The 22,236-nt window shown below is 44.5% G+C and overlaps 1 protein-coding gene across 1 annotated transcript in view; it reads right to left on the bottom strand.

Annotated features, from left to right (window-relative positions):
* LOC124619400 (TATA-box-binding protein) overlaps positions 1-22,236 on the bottom strand; it is a 48,841-nt gene that overhangs the window by 10,256 nt on the left and 16,349 nt on the right. Inside the window, exons 2-5 of the mRNA XM_047145755.1 lie at positions 8,137-8,270; positions 7,811-8,054; positions 7,533-7,636; positions 7,356-7,450 (exon numbers count right to left, since the gene is read on the bottom strand). Coding sequence (XP_047001711.1) covers positions 7,356-7,450; positions 7,533-7,636; positions 7,811-8,054; positions 8,137-8,270 — 577 coding nt within the window. The remainder of the gene's footprint in view (positions 1-7,355; positions 7,451-7,532; positions 7,637-7,810; positions 8,055-8,136; positions 8,271-22,236) is intronic.

The following is a 22,236-nucleotide window of genomic DNA, read 5'->3' as shown; positions in this document are numbered from 1 at the left end:
AGGCAGAAGAGGGAATGACCCCAGTTCTGACAGCAGGGACTGGACACGGACAGCTATGGAAAGCCCAGACCTAGGGCGCCGTTCGGGCAGATGGAGGACCATAGCAGGGAAAAGCAGGCGACGATTGGGATGATCTGGCGAGCAATGAACGTGGACAGCATAGTCGACAAGCAGACGATGGCGGCGAATCCGCAGTGGGGGAACCCCGGCCTCCACCAGTAGACTATCCACGGGGCTGGTGCGAAAAGCGCCAGTGGCAAGCCTAACCCCACAGTGGTGTATGGGGTCTAACAACTTCAACACTGAGGGGGACGCAGACCCATAGGCCAGGCTCCCATAATCAAGCCGGGACTGCACAAGGGCTCTGTACAACTGCAGCAGCGTGCGGCGATCTGCACCCCAAGACGTGTGGCTAAGGCAGCGGAGGGCGTTGAGGTGCCGCCAGCATCTTTGCTTCAGCTGAGTAACATGAGGAACCCATGTGAGCCGGGCATCAAACACGAGTCCCAAGAAGCGGCAAGTGTCCACCACTTCAAGCAGGTGGCCGTCGAGGTAAAGTGCAGGATGAGGGTGGACCGTCCGACGCCTGCAGAAGTGCATTACTCGAGTCTTGGCAGCAGAGAACTGAAAGCCATGAGTCAGTGCCCATGATGCTGCCTTGCGAACGGCGACTTGCAGCCTGCGTTCGGCGACTCCCGTAGTCGTGGAGCTAAATGAGATGCAGAAGTCATCGGCATACAAAGAAGGAGACACCGACGACCCCACTGCTGCTGCCAGACCATTAATGGCCACTAAAAATAAGGAGACGCTCAACACCGAGCCCTGCGGGACCCCATTTTCCTGTATATAAGAGGAACTAGAGGTGGCACCGACTTGCACCCGGAAAGAGCGGCGCAATAAAAAGTTTTGAAGAAAAGCCGGGAGCCGACCACGAAGACCCCACCCATGCAACGTGGCGAGGATGTGATGCCTCCATGTGGTGTCATACGCCTTCCGCAGATCGAAAAATACAGCAACAAGATGCTGACATCGGGCAAAAGCCGTACGGACAGCAGATTCCAGCCGCACCAAATTGTCCACTGCAGACCGGCCCCGACGGAAGCCACCCTGGGATGGAGCGAGGAGACCGCGCGACTCAAGGACCCAACACAAACGCCGCCCCACCATACGTTCGAGCAATTTGCACAAAACGTTGGTGAGGGTAATGGGACGATAGCTGTCCACCGCCAGTGGGTCCGCACCGGGTTTCAAGATGGGGACAATAACGCCCTCCCGTCATTGCGACGGGAACACGCCTTCGCTCCAAATGCGATTAAATAGCGCGAGAATGTGTCTCTGGCAGTCCCTGGAGAGATGCTTCAGCATCTGCGCGTGGATGCAGTCTGGGCCTGGTGCTGTATCAGGGCAATCGGCGAGGGCGGCGAGGAATTCCCTCTCGCTGAAAGGTGCATTGTATGTTTCAGAACGACGCGTGTGGAATGAGAACTGCGTCCGCTCGGCGCGCTCCTTTAGAGAGCGAAAGGCGGGGGGATAGGATGCAGTCGCAGAGCTCTGAGCAAAGTGCGCGGCTAGCCGTTCAGCAATGGCAGCAGCGTCCGTGCAGACAGCGCCGTCGAAGGAGAGCCCAGGGACACCCATAGGGGTCTGGGAGCCATAAATCCGCCGGATCCGGGACCACACGTGCGAGGACGAGACACGGGAGCCCAGGGAGGAGACGTACCTCTCCCAGCACTCCTGCTTACGCCGTGCAATAAGACGACGGGCGAAGGCACGGAGCCTCTTAAAGGCGATGAGGGTCTCCAGAGACGGGTGCCGCCTATGACGCTGGAGAGCCCGCCTACGGTCGCGAATAGCCTCAGCAATCTCCGGCGACCACCAGGGGACAGCCTTCCGCCGAGGGAGGCCAGAGGAACGGGGGATAGCAGCCTCGGCCGCCGAAATGATGGACGTGGTGAAAACACGGACCACCTCGTCAATGTCACCCTGTGGGGGAGACGCAATGGTTACAGCGGAAGTAAAAGCTGGCCAGTCAGCCCTGTGGAGAGCCCAGCGGGGCAAGCGCCCAGAAGAATGACACTGTGGCAGTGACAAATAGATGGGAAAATGGTCACTGCCACACAGGTCAGGATGCACCCTCCAGTGGAGGGATGGGACAAGTCCAGGGCTGCAAATAGAGAGATCGATGGCCGAGAACGAGCCATGGGCCACACTGAAATGCGTGGGAGCACCGGTGTTCAAGAGGCTAAGGTCGAGCTGAGCCAACACATGCTCCACGGCCCGACCGCGATCATCGGAGACAGTCCCACCCCATAGAGGATTGTGGGCGTTGAAATCGCCCAGAAGCAGCAATGGTGGCGGGAGTTGAGCCAGCAGCGCAGCCAAGACATGGCGGGGGAGCTCCCCATCCGGAGGAATGTAAACAGAGCAAACAGTAATAGCCGGCGAGAGCTCAACCCTGGCAGCAACTGCCTCTAAAGGCGTCTGAAGGGGTACTGGCGAGCTACAGACAGAGTGGTGAACAAAGAGGCAAACCCCACCTGACGCTCGTTGACAGGCAGCACGGTTCTTATAGTATCCCCGATAACCGCGAAGGGCGGGGGTCCGCAGTGCAGGAAACCAAGTTTCCTGCAGAGCAATGCAGAGAACAGGGGAATCACTCAGAAGCATCCGGAGCTCTGGCAGGTGGCGGAAATAACCGCCGCAGTTCCATTGGAGAATGGAAGCAGGAAGGGACTGGGAGGGCGTGAATGCGACTAAGAGGCAGACAGCGCTTCAGAGCCAACCGCCGCCACTGGGGGAGAGTCAGCGGAGTCCATAGGAGAGGCCCCCAAGGGTTCCGTGAGGGCGAGATCCGCGGCAGAGGCGAGGATCTCCACCTCATCCCCGGAGCCAGGACTATGTACAGCAGGCGGTGCTGAAACCGCCGGAACGTCCTTCTTCTTGGACACATTCCGTTCCTTCTTCTCGCGTCTGCCCTTAGGGTGAGAGGGCTGGGAGAGCTTCTCTGAAGGAGCGTCAGAGGCTGACGACGACGCAGAAGCCCTACGACCAGCAGGTGGCGGAACCTTCAGCCACTGGCTGACATCTGGCTGGGAAGGAGAAGAAACGGAGGAAGGGAGAGCCCCGAGGGACCCCTTCCGCGAGAGAGGAACCGGCGGAGGCAACGCCGCCGGAGAAGGAGGGGGAGGAATCGAGCCTCCCGGTTGTGGAGCAGATGTCACTCCCGAAGTAAGCTTGGGGGGAGCGACAGAAGAGGGTTTGCCCCCAACTGCTAAGGGGGCAAGAGAGGAAGGCTTGCTCCCAGGCACGAGGGGGGCAGACAGAGATACATGGCCCCGAGGGCCCACTGAAGGCGGCACAGATGAAGCGACAACCGTCGCTCGTGCGGGCGACGATAACGTGGCTGCAGCATAAGATGTTCGAAGGGAAGCAGGATACAACCTTTCATATTTCTGTTTAGCCTCTCGATAAGTAAGCCGGTCCAGGGTCTTAAATTCCATGATCTTCCGCTCCTTATGAAGAACGGGGCAATCCGGCGAGCATGGAGAGTGGTGCTCCCCACAGTTGACACATACAGGCGGGGGCGCACATGGAGAATCGGGATGAGACGGGCGTCCGCAATCTCGACATGTAGCGCTGGATGGGCAACGGGAGGACATATGCCCAAACTTCCAGCACTGGAAGCACCGCATCGGGGGAGGGACGTATGGCTTCACGTCGCAACGGTAAACCATTACCTTGACCTTCTCGGGCAAGACATCACCCTCGAAGGCCAAGATAAAGGCACCGGTGGCCACCCTGTTTGTCTTGGGTCCTCGATGGACACGACGGACAAAATGCACACCACGTCGTTCCAAGTCGGCTCTCAGCTCGTCATCGGATTGCAACAAGAGGTCACGATGGTAAATAATCCCCTGGACCATATTTAAGCTACTGTGGGGAGTGACGGTAACAGGGACGTCACCCAGCTTATCACACAAGAGCAACGCTCGTGACTGGGCTGGGGAGGACGTCTTGAGGAGGATGGACCCATTCCTCATTTTTGACAACCCCGCCACTTCCCCAAACTTATCCTCCAGGTGTTCCACAAAAAACATAGGCTTCGTCGGAAGAAAGGAGTCACCATCAGTCCTGCTGCAGACAAGGTATTGCGGTACGTAAGGCTCCCGCTTGGCACTAGATCGGCGTCCCTCCCATGGCGCAGCCAACGAGGGGAACGTCTGAGGGTCATACTGCGCAGCATCGAAGTCGACTCTACCTCGCTTAGAGACGCTGGTGGCCGTGCGACCACCAGCTTGATGTGATTTATTGCGCTTCATTGCGCCACATCCGCCCAGATGCCACCTACTCCGAACGAGGGCTCTCCCCAAGGGCGCCACCCAGCCAAAGCAACGGGTACCTGGCCGATATTCCGTTGCCCGGAGTCCCCGTGCCCCAGACAAGATGGGCACATACTCCTTGGCATGTATGGGGAGGAAACAGCTCAGGCATCTGTAGTGCGATCCCTGCGTGGTCAGGGGGCTACCACCAAGAGGGTACATGACGACCCCACCACAACGGACTGGCTACCGTGCTGGATTTTAGGTGTTTAAAGGGTCCACAGTTGTCGTAGGCGCTAAGAAGAAGAGTGCGCACAAGGCGAGAAGGAGACCACCCAGAAGATGTTGGGCGTAGTCCCCCCCACACGACAATAGGTAACATGCAAGATGGTGGAGCATGATGGACCAATACAAAAACACCACGTAAGGTGTCCTTCCCCAAATGGCACGCACTGATGACGGAAATTTGGAAGAAAAAAGGAGGTCAAACCCAAGGGGGGACCATCACAGAAGGCCGAAACGTTTGAGACTCCTTTTAGTCGCCTCTTACGACAGGTAGGAATACCGCGGGCCTATTCTTACCCCCGAACCCGCAGGGGGAGAAGGAGAAATGTTTAGTGAGATTGAACTCAAAGTATTCTCGAGTGTACTGAGTTATTTAAAAGTATAGAAAATTCCTCCAGAGTAGCATCTATTCCTCTGAGAAGAAGCTGGGCAGAATATCGCAATCGACTATCCTGAAAGAAGATCGGTGAAGTAACTCCAAGTAAGTTTGACAGCCAAGAGGGAGCGTGAGTCTTGCACACCAGTACTACACTGCCACCCTTAATCACAAGAAACCGCCAGATAACGAGACTTGAAAGCACATGTGAAACTTGTGTGGTTGTTTTATTGTGGAGAAGAAAATATAGTGAAGTTGATGTGAAAGTATTCTGAGAGTAAGAAATCATTTCAAAAGTAGAGAAGTAGTTCAGTATCATTTCCCTAAATCTTCGGAGAAGAAGTATTTGACACAGACGTCTGTCCTAAGAAGAAGATCGGCTGCACACAATACGTAAATCATCCGGTCGTCAGGAAAACGTTAGAGATCGCAGATTGAAAGTGCGTGAAATTGCTCATGCTTGCCAAATGTCATCTGAAAGGGTGTGTCACATTTTAACTGCAGAATTAGAAATGAAAAAATTATCTGCAAGATGTGTGCCACGACTCTTGACACTGGATCAAAAACGCATGAGAATGGACATATCGGGACAATGTTTGGCCCATTTTAGAAGAAATAAACAATTTTTTTTACACTGGTTTGTAACAACAGATGAAACTTGGGCCCACAGAGACAAAACAACAGTCAAAGCAGTGGAAACGTGCTGATTCTCTGATGCCACCAAAGAAAGCAAAGCAATTCCTTTGGCGGGAAAAGTTATGGCATCAGTGTTCTGGGATGCGAAGGGCATTCTGTTTGTAGACTGTCTCCCCACTGGGCAAAGAATTACTGGAGAATACTATGCTAACCTCCTGGAAAAATTGCAAAAAAAAAAAAAAAAATATATATGTGTAAAAAGGCCAGGTTAACAAGGAAGGAAGTTATCTTTCATCAAGACAATGCATGTCCGCACATGTGTGCCACCGCCACGGCTAAATTACACAAACTAAAGTATGAATTGTTGCCACACTAGCCTTATTCATCTGATATGGGTGTGTCAGACTTCCACTCTTCCCAAAACTGAATATTTTTCTTGGTGGACAGAGATTCACTTCAAACGAAGAATTGATAGCCGGAGCTGACAACTATTTTGCAGGCCTGGACGAAACTCATTTTCGAGATGGGATCAATGCACTGGAACATCGTTGGACCAAGTGCATTAATCTACAAGAAGACTACATTGAAAAATAAAAAAAAGATTCAGTGATGTAGGTACCTTTTTCTATTCCGTTCTGAGAACTTTCCAAACCACCCTCATAGTGTGTAACAGACTCTACATTTTATTGTACCACATACTACCTTTCCCTTCATTCAGTTCAAGGTTAGTGTGCTGGAAAAATACTTTCCACTCTGCACATATTGTTATTAATCTAATGACATATTCAAAATCTCTTGAAGATAAGTACTTAATTGAAGAATAATTCCTCTGAAGCCAGTTTTTGAAATTTGCAAAGTGGATTTTGCTGGACATAAGACAGTTTTCTTTGAATTGCCATCAGTTAAGATTTTTCAGTGTTTTTGTTACTCTCTGTGAGCATGTATACCATCTGACTTACTTTGCACATTCCCCAAGCTTGAAATTCCATATGCTTCAAATGAGCAACATTCTAGTATGTGCCATACAAATGCTTCAAGCAATCATTTTCACTGAAAGAAGTGTAGTTTTCCAGTATCTTGTCAGTAAATTAAAGCCTTTCATTTGCTTAACCTGCAGAAGATCCTATGAAATTGTTATACTTTACATCCACATATTCCGTTACTCCCAAGTAACAGGAGTACTCCGATTGTGATTCCATAATGCTGTAATGAAAGATCACTATATTTTTATGTTTTGTGAAGATGGCAGCCATACAAATGCTTCAAGCAATCTTTTTCACTGAAAAAAGTGTAGTTTTCCAGTATCTTGTCAGTAAATTAAAGCCTTTCATTTGCTTAACCTGCAGAAGAGCCTATGAAATTGTTATACTTTACATCCACATATTCTGTTACTCCCAAGTAACAGGAGTACTCCGATTGTGATTCCTTAATGCTGTAATGAAAGATCGCTATATTTTTACGTTTTGTGAAGTGGGCAACTATACATTTCATTCTTGAAGGTGCTTGTTTTCAATAAAGGGGCTGGTGTGACAGGTCAGAGACAACTTGTGAACATACATACATTAACCCTTGTCCTGAAAATGTATTCCTGATGTGACAATGCTTCCGATGCATAATTTTAAGTGCCCTCCGGCTACTACTCAGCAGCAGGACATAAAATGTAAGTAAATTTGAACAGACAATCTTAATGAAACATATAGCAATAAAGACAATTAGGTTGGTTTTATATTCACTCTTACCTGTCAGAACAACCTTTCCAGACACAAAGATGAGGAGGACAATTCTTGGTTTGACCATTCGATATATTAGTCCCGGAAAAAGCTCTGGCTCATAGCTGAAACACACAATAAAGCAAATGTTATTCCCAAAGGAATTTAATATATCTATTTAACCTCCCATAATATTAGACATCGTACCTGCTGAACTGCCCATGCGTTAAAACTAAACCTTCAAGCCTGATGGGAAACTTAACATCACAACTTCCCACCATATTTTGAATTTTAAAATCCAAAAATTTGGCCTGCAACACAATATTTCTTTAAGGATCAGTAAATATCCATTTCATGAATGAGAAAATAATTCCTACTACATGCTAGGCATCTTATAATTGTGACAATGATGATGATTGAACAGTACTACTACTACTACTACTACTACTACTAATCATAGTAATAAAAATAATAATATTACGCACTGAGAACCCAAGCTTCTGGATGATACGTGCATACTTTCTTGCTGCCAGTCTTGAATCATCTTCACTCTTTGCACCTGTGCATACCATTTTTCCAGAACTAAATATTAAAGCAGTGGTCCTTGGTTCACGAATTCTCATGATTACTGCAGCAAAGCGTTTGGGATTGTATTCAGCATTTCGTGCATGCAGTGCAATCTTTTTAAGGTCCAGTTTGCAACCAAGATTTACTGTCGATACAATATTCCTGAAATTAGTTCAATATTACTCCTCGAGTAGAGTATAAACGTCACAATCTACTGTACATAAATAAATAACGTGCTACTTACTGAAGCTGTGGGACAATTCCAGGATCAGCAGAAGCAGGAGTCATTGGTGTCATTGGACCAGGAGTAGCAGGCCCAAGACTAGCTGGTGGTGCAATCTGGCTTGATGGTGCAACCATTGGCGACATGAGATTTTGCTGAAAAATTAATAATGGTTGTCATACCTAATGTGTCAACTAAGGAAAGACAACAAAGGAAGATAGGTTCATGCAAAAATGAAATAATTAGAAATATAAGTTGGAACATCACAGTTTCACAGGAATTTTTCTCACTATTATGGGCAATTGGTATATATGTGAAAAAAAACCTCCGAAAATAGCATAAATGTGTTGGTATAACTCATTGGTAGGTCTTTTGATCCACATGCCATCTTTGTGTATTGGTCCGAATATTTTCCTGAGAATTTTGCGTTCTATTTTTTCTGTCTCTGTATTGCCTGATGCTCCAATTGTGGTCGTTTCTGATGCATATAGAGCTTCCGGTAATACAACTATTTTGTAGTGTCTAGTTTTGGCCTGTCTTGCTATGCTTTTCTTATTATAATGTGACCATTTGAGTTTGTATGCTTTCTGGAGTCTTTCTGTTCGTTCTATGTTGAATGCCTTGTTTGATCCTCCTATTTGTACGTATTCCCCTAAATATTTAAATTTTTCAACTCTTTTTACGGATCCATACATCGTTTGCATGATGTGTACATTGTTGGTTTGTCGTTTCATGTGTTGAGTATTCTCATACGATATTCGTAGACCTGTTTTGGCAGCTATTTCATGTAGGTGTTCCAGTGCTTCCTTTGCCTCCTGTGTGCTATGGCTATGTCATCTGCAAATGCCAGACATTTTATGATTGTTTTTGTTTCACGTGTTCTTCCTAGCTGTATTCCTTTAACTTGTTCTTCCCATTGTTTGACAATTTTGACTAAGACTATGTTAACAGGATTGGTGAAAGTCCATTTCCTTGTCGGACGCCTGTGTGTATCTGGAAGGGTACCGAAATTTCTTCCATGAACTTAATCTTCGAGGTGGTGTCTGTGAGCATCTATTGTATAATTGCCCTGGCTTCTTTGTCGATGCGATACTCTTCCAGTACGTCAAAGAGAGTTTGCTGGTCTATGGAGTCTTATGCTTTTTAAAGTCAACAAAGGTAACTACAGTGTTTCTCATCTGTCTGACTTTCAAAAGTGTTCTCAAGTTCAAGATCTGTTCTATGCCTGGTCTCCCTCTTCTGAAGCCTGCCCGATATTCCCCTATTTGCGGCTCTGCTTGTGGTTCTAGTCTGTTTAATAACACCTTTGAGAGAATTTTGTATGTCACTGGTACTAGAGAAATACCTCTGTAATTATTTGGATCTGACTTATCATCCTTTTTATGTAGGGGATGGACCGAAGCACATTTCCATTCCTTTGGCAACTTCTCTGTGACCCAAATTTCTGAGATAATCTTAAAAATTTGCTTGGTGATGTTTTCATCTTGGAGCTTCCAGCTCTCGGCAATAATACCATCTTCTCCTGCTGCTCTGTTATTTCTCATTTGTTTGATGATTCTCTCTATCTCTTCTATTGTGGGTGGATTAGAATCTGGGTTGGCTGTGGCCTTTTGGAAGGTTAATTTTTCTGTGGGTTTTTTGCAATTCAGAAGTTCATCAAAGTATTGTTTGAGGATTTTGCAATTTTCTTTCATGTTCATTTCGAGGGATCCATCTGTTCTTCGGAAGCAGAGGCTAGGAGGTTGATAACCTTTTATATTTTCTTTGAATATTCTGTAAAAATTTCTAGTGTTATTTCTGTTGAAATCTTCATCAATTTCTTTCGTCCTGTTGTTGTCATATGCCCATTTTTCTATTCTGATTTCCTTTGTTAATTGTTTCTGAATCTCATGAAATTCTTTCCATGTTTCTCATGTTCTGTTAATGCTGAATTTCTTCCATGCCTCTGTTCTTCTTTCAATGGCTAGATCACAATTCACATTCCACCACCTATGTTTTCATTTCCTAGGAGGTTGCCCCCATTGCATTGCCTTCTGAATTGTTTACGCAAAGTCTGTCCAAGTGTCTGTTGAATGCCTATAATCTCTTCAACAACTTTGTCCCTGTTTATCTTCAAGTATTCCGGATCAGGTTTGACTATTTTGCTTCGTGCTGTTTTTTTGCTGTCTTGGGATTGTCCTAATCTTAACTTGTAGTAAATAATTATCAGACTCGAAAAGTCCCTTACATGTTGTGACATTTAGAATTTCCCGTGTACATTTGGTGGAAATGGCCACATGATCAATCTGGAATTCTCTCCACACGGTGTTGGGTGCTTTCCATGTTGTAAGTTTTCGTCTTGGCTTTTGAAATTGCGTCGACATAACTTTGAGGTTGAAATTTTGACGATATTTTATGAGGTGTTCTCAACTTTTTTTTGTGCGAATGTGTGCTGAGTGCGGACCTGTGATTTGTTTGTACTTACTTTCTTTATCTAATTGCGCATTAAAATCTCCCATTAAAATTTTCATGTGTCTTTTTGGAATGTTGTTGGTTACTTCTTCCATGTCTTCCAAGAAGTTTTCTATAATGGTTATTTGTTGGTGCATGAGCACTGGTAATTGAGAATGCTTGATTAGCTGATTTGAAGGGGAGTGTGCAACTACATTCTGATATGGACCTGAAGTCTATGATGTTATCCACGACTGATTTATGTACAGCAAATCCTGTACCAAACAGTGATGGTATGCCTCTTCTTGACAGCAGTTTTCCTTTTGTAGATCCTGTAATTTTCTGTATTGAAACGGTTTTCATCTCGGAAGCGCATCTCTTGAATGGCGAGAATTTTGATATGAAATTTTTCTAGTATGTCTGAGTTGTTTTAGTTTCTCAAGTTTGAAGAGTGTGTGTATATTGAGAGTGCCAATGTAGTGTTTGCGAAGAGATTTTGAAAAGCTCCGATTCTTTTGAGATAAACTAGTGGGTAGCTCTGAACAGCAATGATCCAGATCCACAAGATATTCAGTGTTTCACATAGTTCTGTTAGAAGTAACATTCTTCTTTCTTATGACAATGCCACGGTGTATGAAGTGTAAAAAAGGAAGGGGGAGAAACAAAGGCCATTCTCCCACAGAAAGACTTGCTTTTAATGTATTAAAGTCCACTTAATTATAAAAAGCTGCTGTCACAATGCACTAACCTTTTAATCTGAAAATCACTTAATTATTATGCCAAACTACCTGGGCATGCTATCCATGTAGTGCACAATGACCTACCCTGTCCGCCCCTCCACAGTACTTTAGGGATGAAGTGTGACAGTTCACAAAATTTGAAAACCCCTGTTGCATTGGTGGCGGCATCAGCGAGGATGGCAGGCAGATCTTCAGCCAACTAAGGGGTGCCCTAATGTAAGAACATAAAATACACAGAACCGAACAGCACGAGTATGAAGGAGCCACATCTACACCAGGTCCGGACTGCACATAATCATGATCTGAAAAAAACACTCTATAAAACTGCATGCAGGACCTATCAGCAGCCCACACCTTTCTGCTGAGTAATTTCAAAATATTCAGTGATTTGACACAACCTGTTTGCAGTCTTTCAGTTGTGAAAGCCAGGTTAATTTCGTGTCAGTCAACTAGTAGGGCCAAAAGGTGTACACTGTACATAAAGTTTAAAATACTGTCTCTTGTTGTGAACTTTGGCTAGTTAAAACATCGACAACCAAAATTAAAATAGATGCATGTAGCCTACTCTGGTGAGAACTTAACATTAGTTTAATAGGCCTAAGTTTACAGACTTCTAACAGTCAGCTGTAGTTGCCTCGTTGTGCTGTAAGATCAGAGGAAGAGTAGAAGATAGTCATCCACAAAGAGTATTTAAAGGAGCTCCTGATTGCAGAGCAATCATCTTCAGTAGAATTAAGTTGTCAACGGCAGATTGGTAGCAAGTGAAACCACACTGTGAGAGGCACAGGTGACCTTGGGATTCGGGAAGCCAGATGAGGTGGCTGGTGATGATGCACTTGAGAATCTTAATCACACACCGGTAACTGTTAGGGTTGGTACAATCCTTGTGCGGTTTCCATAATGGGATTAACATTGCCTTCTTCCAAGTGGACGGAGGGGGGGGGGGGGGGGGGGGGGTGTACTGTCCATCAAACCTTGTCTGATTGAAACATAAGAACCAGCTTTTGGTATAATGAATCTGATCGGTTCCTGGAACAGTGTCTTTGGCTACAGACAGAGCTGATTCCAACTCCCACTTGCAGAATAGTAAACTAAGATGTCTTCATCTCCACAGTCCTACGGAACATCTGGAATTCAGGAATTTGTCCAAATGACACAGTGAAAATAAAAGAGTGTTCAGCTAAAGCCTGATCCATGTATCTAGCAGTGCCCACCAAGATTCCATTCCTCAATAAGTTTGCAACATGAGGTGTACCACCCTACCTGAAATCTGCCTTACTGATTCCCAATTTTGTGCAGTGGAGGCAAACCGATTAATGAAAGTCACAAATTCCTTCCTGCAGTTAGTCTTCAGTTCTTTTACCATTCACCTCACTTGTGTATGGATGGTGTTCTAATTTCAGAAAGGCTGTGTATTTGGCTCTGATTGCCAAGCAACATTCTTGATTCCATCTCGGGACAGGCCATCGTTTGACGGGGTTGCTAGACTGTGGAATGGAACCAGCAACAGTTCAGTGGATCACACAGGTGACATGTTACCATATTACTTTTTTGAGGTTGAATAACAAGTTAACTGTTTTTGTTCTATTGATTTTTGTTTATTCCTAACTAATTTTTGGCTTATTGGGCCATCCTCAGGAAACAACTGACTAGCGTCCACAAGGGACACTCGTCCTTAGATAATCAAACATTATAAGCAGAGATACGATCTATCTGCACACAATGTTGTGCACCAAACTTGTTTTTTAACTTTGTAAATTACACTTCACACTATGGACAATATTAAATACAATAAATAATTAAACTACACAATATTACACATATGATCCACTGAACTGGTGCTGATTCCATTCCCCAGCATAGCAAACACATCAGTTGTTGTCCCAGGAACATTTCTGTTGTTCAGGAATGGCTTACTGACTGTCTTTCAAACATTTGCCCTTTGAAACATTCATCCTTGTAGTCTTCTGTCAACCATCATCAGTCTCAGCAGGTGGATCCACACTGTAAGGTGGTCACTGGAACGTAAATCTGTGGCCACTTCCCACTCAAATGAGTCTGCAACATGTGGGGAGCAAAAACAGAGGTCAGCAGCAAAAGATTACTGTAGAAAAGTGTGTCATCTCAACAGAGTTCAAAAGGCAGATACACTCTAAATGGATAAGGTGCTTGATAATTCGACACCTGGGGCATGTGGTAGCCAAGCCCCACAGCACATGATGTGCAGTGTTGTTACCAATGAGGAGAGATGGGTGGGGGAGTGCCTGGAAGAGCTCTGTCACTGCACCTGCGCCCAACGGATAGTAAGGTGAAAGATACAAAGAACACATTAGGTTTTTAGTGTGAGGACTTCCACTGCAACTGCATGTATGACCGTGGTAAGAGGACAGGAGTGCTATCTGTCATCAATGAAAACAGCCACCATACTCTTCGCCCTGTCTCCTATAGGATTGTCCTTCCTGTACAGGTGGTAGCCCATAAAGCTGGTGTAACGGTAACTTCAAAATGAGTTTCTTACAAGCAGATGCAGAACTGTCTCTCCCATGCCAGAAGCTGCAATTCTTTCAAATGTGTTTGATATCCACTTAAGATCCACTGCAATTCCGTAGTCACTGACTAGAGATGGACATTCTCGTCCTCCTCTCCAAGGGCAGTGATTTACCCGAGAGGTCTGGGGGAACATTAGATGGTACCCATATCTCTGGTTCCTCCATGTGAGTATCAATAGCCTCAACAGTAAAATCAAAATCGAAAAATAGATGACTTAGCTGTGACTATCGTCGATTTTGAATTACTTTGTTTGGGACTTTTTCCTTACTTACGGGAGGAGCTGGTTGCATGGATAGAGGAGATGGCTTAGTGGAACTCAGATGGTGTGCAGTGGTATCTTGCTGACGTTCAAAGCCCATCCTTGATGACTTCCGAGTGGTTTCTGTGTCAAATGTAGTTTTTTACCTGCTGGTACATTGACAAGTGCATGTACTCATACTTGATTCTGTGGTCTGGGTTTGTGTGGTGGCTTTACACTTTGTGAATGGCTTCTTGAGAACCAACGCAAAATAAGTAGCAAATGCCATAGTTTGCATAACTTGGAAAGCTTTATCATCTTCACCTTAGGGTATGTGTCTCTTAACTTTCAACTCTTGAATTTTCCTTTCTTCATTACAAAGTACGCACTTCCTACTCCATACTGGGCAGTCCCCAGAGCAGTATTTAAATACTGGTATCCTCAAATCTTTGGCATTTTAAATATCACATTGTACTGGGAATAAACAAGTAAACCGTAAGACAGATATAATCTCTAAGAATATGTTCAAGTAATTCTGGAGTGTTGAAGGTCAGAACAAGTGCTGCAGTTTTTTTCCAAAGTGCCACTGACTGTACTCATATAGTTCTGCACTTCTGTGACATCTATGTTTTTTCCATTCATCACATAATTCCTCAGAGTCCATCTCCATTATACTGAAACAGGTACCCACACCTTACAGAAGTTAAGGTACTTCGTGTGACATGTCAGTTTCAACTACAAGTGTGAACATTATTAAGTCAATTAACGCTTTTTTAAGTACTAAGCAATAACCTCCAACCCCCTTAAGCATATAGAAGGAAGAAAAGAAGAAAGCATCTCAAAGGTTCTTTCTGCTCTCTTGATTATGATGAAAGTGTTATGACAAACTAGTGCCTTGACACTATAATTTTGAGACTACTACTTGGGCAGACTGACCATCCAGGCTCTCTTTGTTGGGTAGATGTAGCTTCTTGACGGTACACCTGTCCCAGCAGGAGTAGACTTGGGTTGAGGTCACTCGACAGGAATCCCATGAGCTGCCAGGGAAGCTGATATCGAACCAGGAAGAGCCCCACAAGCCTGCGCAAGCCTTATACAACTGGGGGAGGGGGGCAGATGTTCCAGAGCAACAGCCATTCAGCCCATTTGCAGTATAAAACCAGTCCAGGCAGTGATGACAAGCCTGCCATTCTCTGAAACACACAATGTTCCATTGTCACACCTAAATATGGTCCCTGATGTATGCCCAGAGTTTATGGTAGAAGAGGTCTGGCAGTGCTGGCCAGTCCCCAGCTTGGGAAACGTGGAGTTGCTGTGCCAGTACTGAATCACTACCAGCAGAGCCCTCAAGGGGGAGGGGGGAATAAAAAAAATAAAAAAAAAACAGCCCTCTCTCCCAAAGCCGTGGGACACACTCTGTCAGACCCCTCCTCTGAGGCCATAACTGGCTTGTGCTGTAGAGAATTAAGGGCACTCATGTAGTCGGAACAAACAAGGAATTTAGCAGTTGCAGCACATCTCATCTGCTCTAGTGCCCTCAACATTGTGTATAATGCAGTGCTGAACATTGGGAAGCTTTGAGGCAACCTGATCTTGTGAACACAGTCACGAAAAATAACAGAGAAACCAAGATAGTCCCTGTGCATATATCCATCTATGTATACATACCCTTCACCAGTGACTCCAGCTCATACTTAACACGGTTCCAAAACAGCCTATTGCTTGTGGACAATTTGAGATGGATGAGCAACAGTATGGTATGCTCATGAATTGGAAACAGCAAGAATTTTATATGCCTGATGAACAATGAGGAGTTGCTGCCAGATGGTAAGTAGCAGATCCCTAGTCTCTTTACCCATACTGGGTATGGGCCTGGGCCTGTGAGCAATTGTGAGCAATATGATCACCTCATGGTGAAATCCATCAGTTACCTTCAGGTAAGAAGGTCTCACTAATCTGTGCACTGAGCACCCATAGTCAGGCCACCATCTAACGAAATCCCTATAAAACTGTAGCAGGCACAACTTGTCCGTTCCCCAAAACTTGCGGGTGGGGTGATATCTCCTGCCCAAAACTATTACACAGCATATCACCAACTTGGAAAATAGTGTTTATATAAGAAGAATCCAGGTGGCCACAAAAGCCCGACTGGTGCAGCTGTCCTAGAACACTGGGCCTCCGAGCCATATCGTACACCTTACTGATATCAAAAAGTGTTCCTATACAATGCTGTTGTTGGTAAACCTGCTGAATACCTGCCTCTAGCAGGATCACGTTGTCAACACTGACTGACATCTATTCACTCTAAGTTCTTTTCTACACAGCTTGTTAAAGCAATGCTCTGGTAATTACTGGGGCATGTTTGGTGCTTTCCTGGTTTGAGGAAAGATACTGAATTTGGCTCCCTCAATGAATTGCAAAATTGTACTGTCTGCCATATTGAGTTAAAATATTTTAGCAGGATTTTTTTTAACAGCATTTGCAAGTTTCACAGCATGTTGCGCTGTATTGGGTGCAGGATCGAAAGTATTAGACATTGCTGAATCCAGCTCCCACACTGAAAAAAGGCCACACAGCTGGACCGCATTGCTGAGTGGCATTTGTCAGTCCACCTTCTAACACGGCCTGAGGACTTAAGGGTGGATAAGACGGCTGCAAGGTGGATTACACTTGTGACATGGGGTCCATCCATTTCTGGATGCTTCCCCTGTTTAAACATAGCTATCTGGCTGAACAATGTCCAGTTTGTTCTACTCACCATTCATCTTGGCAGCTGCCTTTCAAGAACTGCTCCATCTCATAGGTGAATCTGGTTTGGGAAGTGGTCACTGGCATGAAGGTCATCAGTAACTTCCTGGAAGGAGGGGGGGGGGGGGGGATGGGGGAAGGGGGGAGCAGAAAGAGATGTCTACAGCTGAGGTTGACTCATTAGCAGAGTTGACATGAGTGAGATTGCCCAAGTTGATGAAACACAGCTCCTGAAACATCATGAGGCTCCTTAAAACTTGGAGCAAGTAGAGTTTGGGCCACATAGTACTGCTATGGTGCAGAATAATGAGAGGTTGGAAATTAGAAATTTTGACTAAAACTCATTAACATTGCCACAGGCAAAATCAAGTCATGCCAAAGACAAGAGGCAGAAACAAGAAGACACCCATTGTCACAAAGCCCTCGACACATTATGATGGCACCTGCTGAGTGAGAATACGCATTCAACAGAAAGAAGACTGTGACAGAAAACCAAAGGAAGTGAGACAAGCGTATTTGTTAGCTCATAAGACACCCATCGCTTACACAAGAGCACCCAGCAAGGAACTGACATAGTAGTTAACAGTCATTAAGTGAATATAGCAGAATAAGGACACATGCAGTCATTACGGACCAAGTCTCATGACACAGTCTCATGCAAGCTCCCGTTAAATACTCAAGCATTCTATCTCTTGTGATGAGTTAATTATTGGAACTGATGGCATTCACAGTTATAGCACTCAATTCCATGATAATGATACTGTAGTGAATCTATGTCCTAGATGCTCCAGCACAGTCTATGAAGTAGCTGAAAATGTACTCAAGATGATGGTCTCCACCTGACGAACTTCCTGCTGCTCACCACCTACCATCTACTGATGGAGAAACTCCTGACAACACCACATCACATGGTGCTGCCAGCAATAAACTTCAATGTGGAAGCCAGCAAAGGGGGCTTTTGGCGTCCACATTCACGATCAACATCCAGGCGCAGTCATGTGCTAAAACCTAATGGCTGGTAAGGAGGAGATCAACCGACCACACGACTACCAACAACTGGTGCACTGCTGACGGGTCATCAAGGGTTATTGTAGAATTCGGTGCAGGACAGAGGACACTCCAGCAAGACCACTTCACACTGAGAAATGGCTGCAACTGCCTGCTGGCAACAAGCTGCGGTGCCAAGGTCATAAACATCTCACCTAGTCGTGCAGATGCTGAGCTGGTTCAGCAGACAACAGGTAGACTCCAATACACATCCATATAATGCATCAGTCAAGGTTGGTATGGAAGAACAACAACTTGTCAAAGACACACCACAGGTTCCCAACGGCATCCTGACTTCATGCAGGGCTGTCTCCACTCGGCCCCTGTGAAATATGTTACTGGCACAGAAGTTTCCCAGTTGGAGAAATGATTGGGGGGGGGGGGGGGAGTTTGATATTTTGCGAAGAATAGCATGACATTAGGACAGTACGAGTTTCGTCAGATAGCAGTACCTCATTCAAAATCCTAAAATCTGAGGAGAGTCTGGCCCCAGAAAACAATTTAAATAGTGGAATGAACTAACTAAAATAAAGAAAAAAGGTACAATGTTTTCAAAGTACTGCTCCTTCCTGAATGACTTTTCTGTTTGAATCAAAAGGGCAAGGAATAAAGAGAATGAAGTATTCCTTGAGTGCAAGTATGATAGTCATCTATGACGCTACAGACACTTCAGCTCTTAGCTATGGGGATGATTTTTGGGGGGGGGGGGGGGGGGGGAGTTGTTCTATAAGAGCTCCAAGAACTTTGGAACCTACTGCTTCTTGTCACAGGTATCTGTTTGTGGTGATACTGCCCCTCCTCATTTAAGCAAGTGTTCTATTATAGATTCTTTCCACAAGTCTGGGTACAGCCCCTGTGGTCACATACAAATGAAAAGATCATGGAGAGTTTCTTTTGATTCCCTATGTAACTGTCTCAATATGCTATGCGTAATACTACCTGGTCCTGAGGCTTGTAACACCAGAAATGCTTATCCTCCTATTTCCATCTATTGTACTATAACTTTTTTTCCTTATTTTGTTACCTGAAGATATGACATTTCTGTGTCTTTATATATTGTAATTGTTTTACTATTTGTGTGTGTGTGTGTATATATATATATATATATATATATATATATATATATATATATATATATATATATATATATATAATGCATTTATGTCGATGTATAATTGGTTTGTTTTGTAAATATTATTTGTATTTTTACGCTGGGTCTGGCTTAGGGAAAACTATGCTATCGAACTATTACATCGATAAGTCGTGTGGAGAACCAAAGTGTTTCGGATCTTTGGTAGTGTGAACTCGGCCGGTGGAGCGCGGGCAGAGAGAGTCTGGCTGGAGTAGTGCGGTTGAGCAGGTGTGCTGAGTGACGCTCCTGCGAGTTGCCGCGCTTTCGGGGTTTGGCAGCATGTAATTGCGCTCGACTTGCTATGATAGTTTCTGAACCGGTGTCGCGGACAGGAAGCATTAGCTGGCGCACATCAAGAGCCCGTTTCGCCTGGTGACCGTGTCAAGAAGAAGGCGCGCCAACATCCAGCTTCTGCAACAGCGACGGCTGACAATGAGTGACTGTCGCCACCTCCTCGATCGACGACTTCAAACCCTCAATCAACCAACAAGGAAGACTGGAAGCACGTAAAGTTTTAGAACTGTATGGCAGACCTCAGCTTTTAAAATTGTTGCATCACAAAATTACAGCAACTTAGCATGAACCTTTGTTGCTCATTGCCCCAATTGCATTACCAAGCAGGGTCCCTTGCTTTTCCGAAATGAACCCGAGTGCCGTTGAAATTCAGACGCCAGCATTAAAGTAATATCATTCCATTTCACTGCTTTAATTTCAAAGTTCAGTTAAGGTATTCATAGCTGGCTACAATATTTAGATTACACAAGCACAAATTAAGAGTGCGAGTTTTGTTAGCATATTTTAGCTTACCTGTGACTGCAGCTCAGCTTGGTACGTACTAAATGTTACTATTGTTAATTGTCCAGAATCATTTAATTCAAGTTCAAAGTTAAATCTCTTATTTCTAAATTGCGTAGATTCAAGTAGCTTTTGAAATGATTGTTGAGGTAGCCCAAGACTAACCTTATTTTACTGAATTTCGTAGTGCTTCAGAAACAAATCTCACTATTAATTTCAGTCACTAAATTAACTTTCAATTTTCCGGTTTTATTAATTCTTTTGCTAAATTAAGTCAGAGTGTAGCTAAATTCATTACTTCTGACAAACATTCAGTTTTCACACAACACGTGTCAACCTTCAGTTGCCACGCTTTCAGTGCTAATTATATGTGCATTAATCTTTCATTTTCAGTTATTATAGTAGTTGTCCATAGGACTGGCGACCATGATTTCCCCCAAATCTCAAATATCTAATTACCGCTAGTTAATTGTTAACGTAACGGCTGCACATTTACTTTCTTTATTAACTTTACAGCTTTTCAAAATTAATTTCCACGTTTCATTTGCATTTTTCCTTTAATTTAGATGTAACCCTTTCTCCCTCTTTACCGACAGATTAACTTCGGTGACGATTGCTTTTCCCAAATTTCCATTAGGTACACGCGGTTTAATTTTTCACTGTCATTAACGTCGATAAGTGAGGGGAAGGTTACAGGCTGTTTCCATAGTCTTAGAAAAGGCATATTTAAGATTCCTTATAGAGAAGGGGGAGTTACATTATTCTTGGTTGTCTGAACTGAAATCCACCTGTACCCTCTTGGGACTGTATTTTACCAGCAAGAGAATTTAAAACATTCCCATTAATTGTTATGGCAGGGGTAGGTGTCAATCTTTTTTCTGTCTCCTTTACCAGAGACACTCTTCATTGACTTCCATATTCTTGTACCTGGTGTGGAATGGATAACACTGATTGATTTTGAAATCTCTTGCTACGACCTCCTTATGAGCCCTTTAATTGCTCACTGTACTTTTGCTCTTGAGACTCAAAAAGATGCAAGGTTCTCTCCTGACATACTGGCACTGAACCTTTGAAGTGCCACTTGTCTGCTCCTGACTGCAACATAGAATTTGTTGTTCCACCAGATGACAAGCCGCCTCTAATGGTCTTCTGAAATCTTTGGTGTGGGTGTCTCAGTGGCATAGTGACACACACTTGTAATATGATACACATGGTTCTAGGCACTGGCTGTGTGTTCAGATTTACTAATTGGTAACATTTTTAAAACTGCAAAGATTTAAATGATCTTTTACTTCCATTGTTAACATTTTTAAAACTGCAAGGATTTAAATGATCTTTTACTTCCATACCAAACATATTAGATAAGACTTAAACACATTCTTTTCAGTGGGGTAAATGATTATACATTCAGTGGTGTAAATTTTTGGATAAGTGGTGTATATAGGCAATATTTGGTACATTTTGAATTTTTGATAACTTTAGAAGCTCTTAGCATAATAGGAAAGCTCATAACTCACTACAACTGTCAAAGCAGACAATACAAGGTTATTATAAATGACTAAATCAATTCCATAAATTCACTGTAGTTGCATTAATTAGCATATTATCAGAAAAGACAACACTCATATGGAAAAAACTCAAAAAGTTTTGTACTGCTGCAGCCGCACTTCAGGTTTCTGCCACAAGAGTGCAGCAGTGAGCAGTTAGATAAAATGGGACAGGCACCACGAAAACGTACGAGGTGCTATCCAAAATTTTCGAAACTGGTGCTGCCATCTGTTGAAAACCTTACCTTTGGACTAATGGTCACCATCACCCTAGAAGTAGTTACCACCCGCACATACACACCAGTCCCAGCATTTCTGCCACTGGTCAAACATTTTCCAGAAGTCCTCTTCTTTGAGGGTGTTTATCACCACCAGCGATGATTCTTGAATCCTCTCTGGAGTGTCGAACCGATGGCCTTTCAACTTGAGTTTTAGTTTTGGGAATAGCGTGAAGTCGCAAGGTGCCAAATTGGGCGAGTACGGTGGGTGGGGTACAACCACCATGTTGTTTTTTGCCAAAAAGTTCCTGGTGAGCAAGGACGTGTGACAGGGCGGGTTGTCATGACGCAGCAGCCAGTTCCCTTGACGCCAAAGTTCTGGCCATCGTCACTACAAGTTTTCAAGGAGCCGTCACAAAACGTTACAGTAGTACGCGGAATTCACTGTTTGGTTGGGTGGGACGAATTCTTTGTGGACAATTCCCTTGGTATCAAAGAAAACGATGATCATGCTCTTCACAGTGTGAGCATCATCTTCAACATCTGTACGGCCAGCCCTGAACCAAGCATGCCACTCAAACACATGCGTACGGCTCATGCTCTGTCCCTCAAACACTTGATGAATCATTGCAAGGGTCTATGTAGCACTTTTCCTGAGATCTGCACAGAATTTGAT

The sequence above is a fragment of the Schistocerca americana genome, chromosome 6 (assembly GCF_021461395.2).
Source record: "Schistocerca americana isolate TAMUIC-IGC-003095 chromosome 6, iqSchAmer2.1, whole genome shotgun sequence".
Lineage (NCBI taxonomy): Eukaryota > Metazoa > Arthropoda > Insecta > Orthoptera > Acrididae > Schistocerca > Schistocerca americana.
The sequence above is the reverse complement of the archived record's forward strand: the minus strand, read 5'-3'. Positions and strand labels throughout refer to the sequence as shown.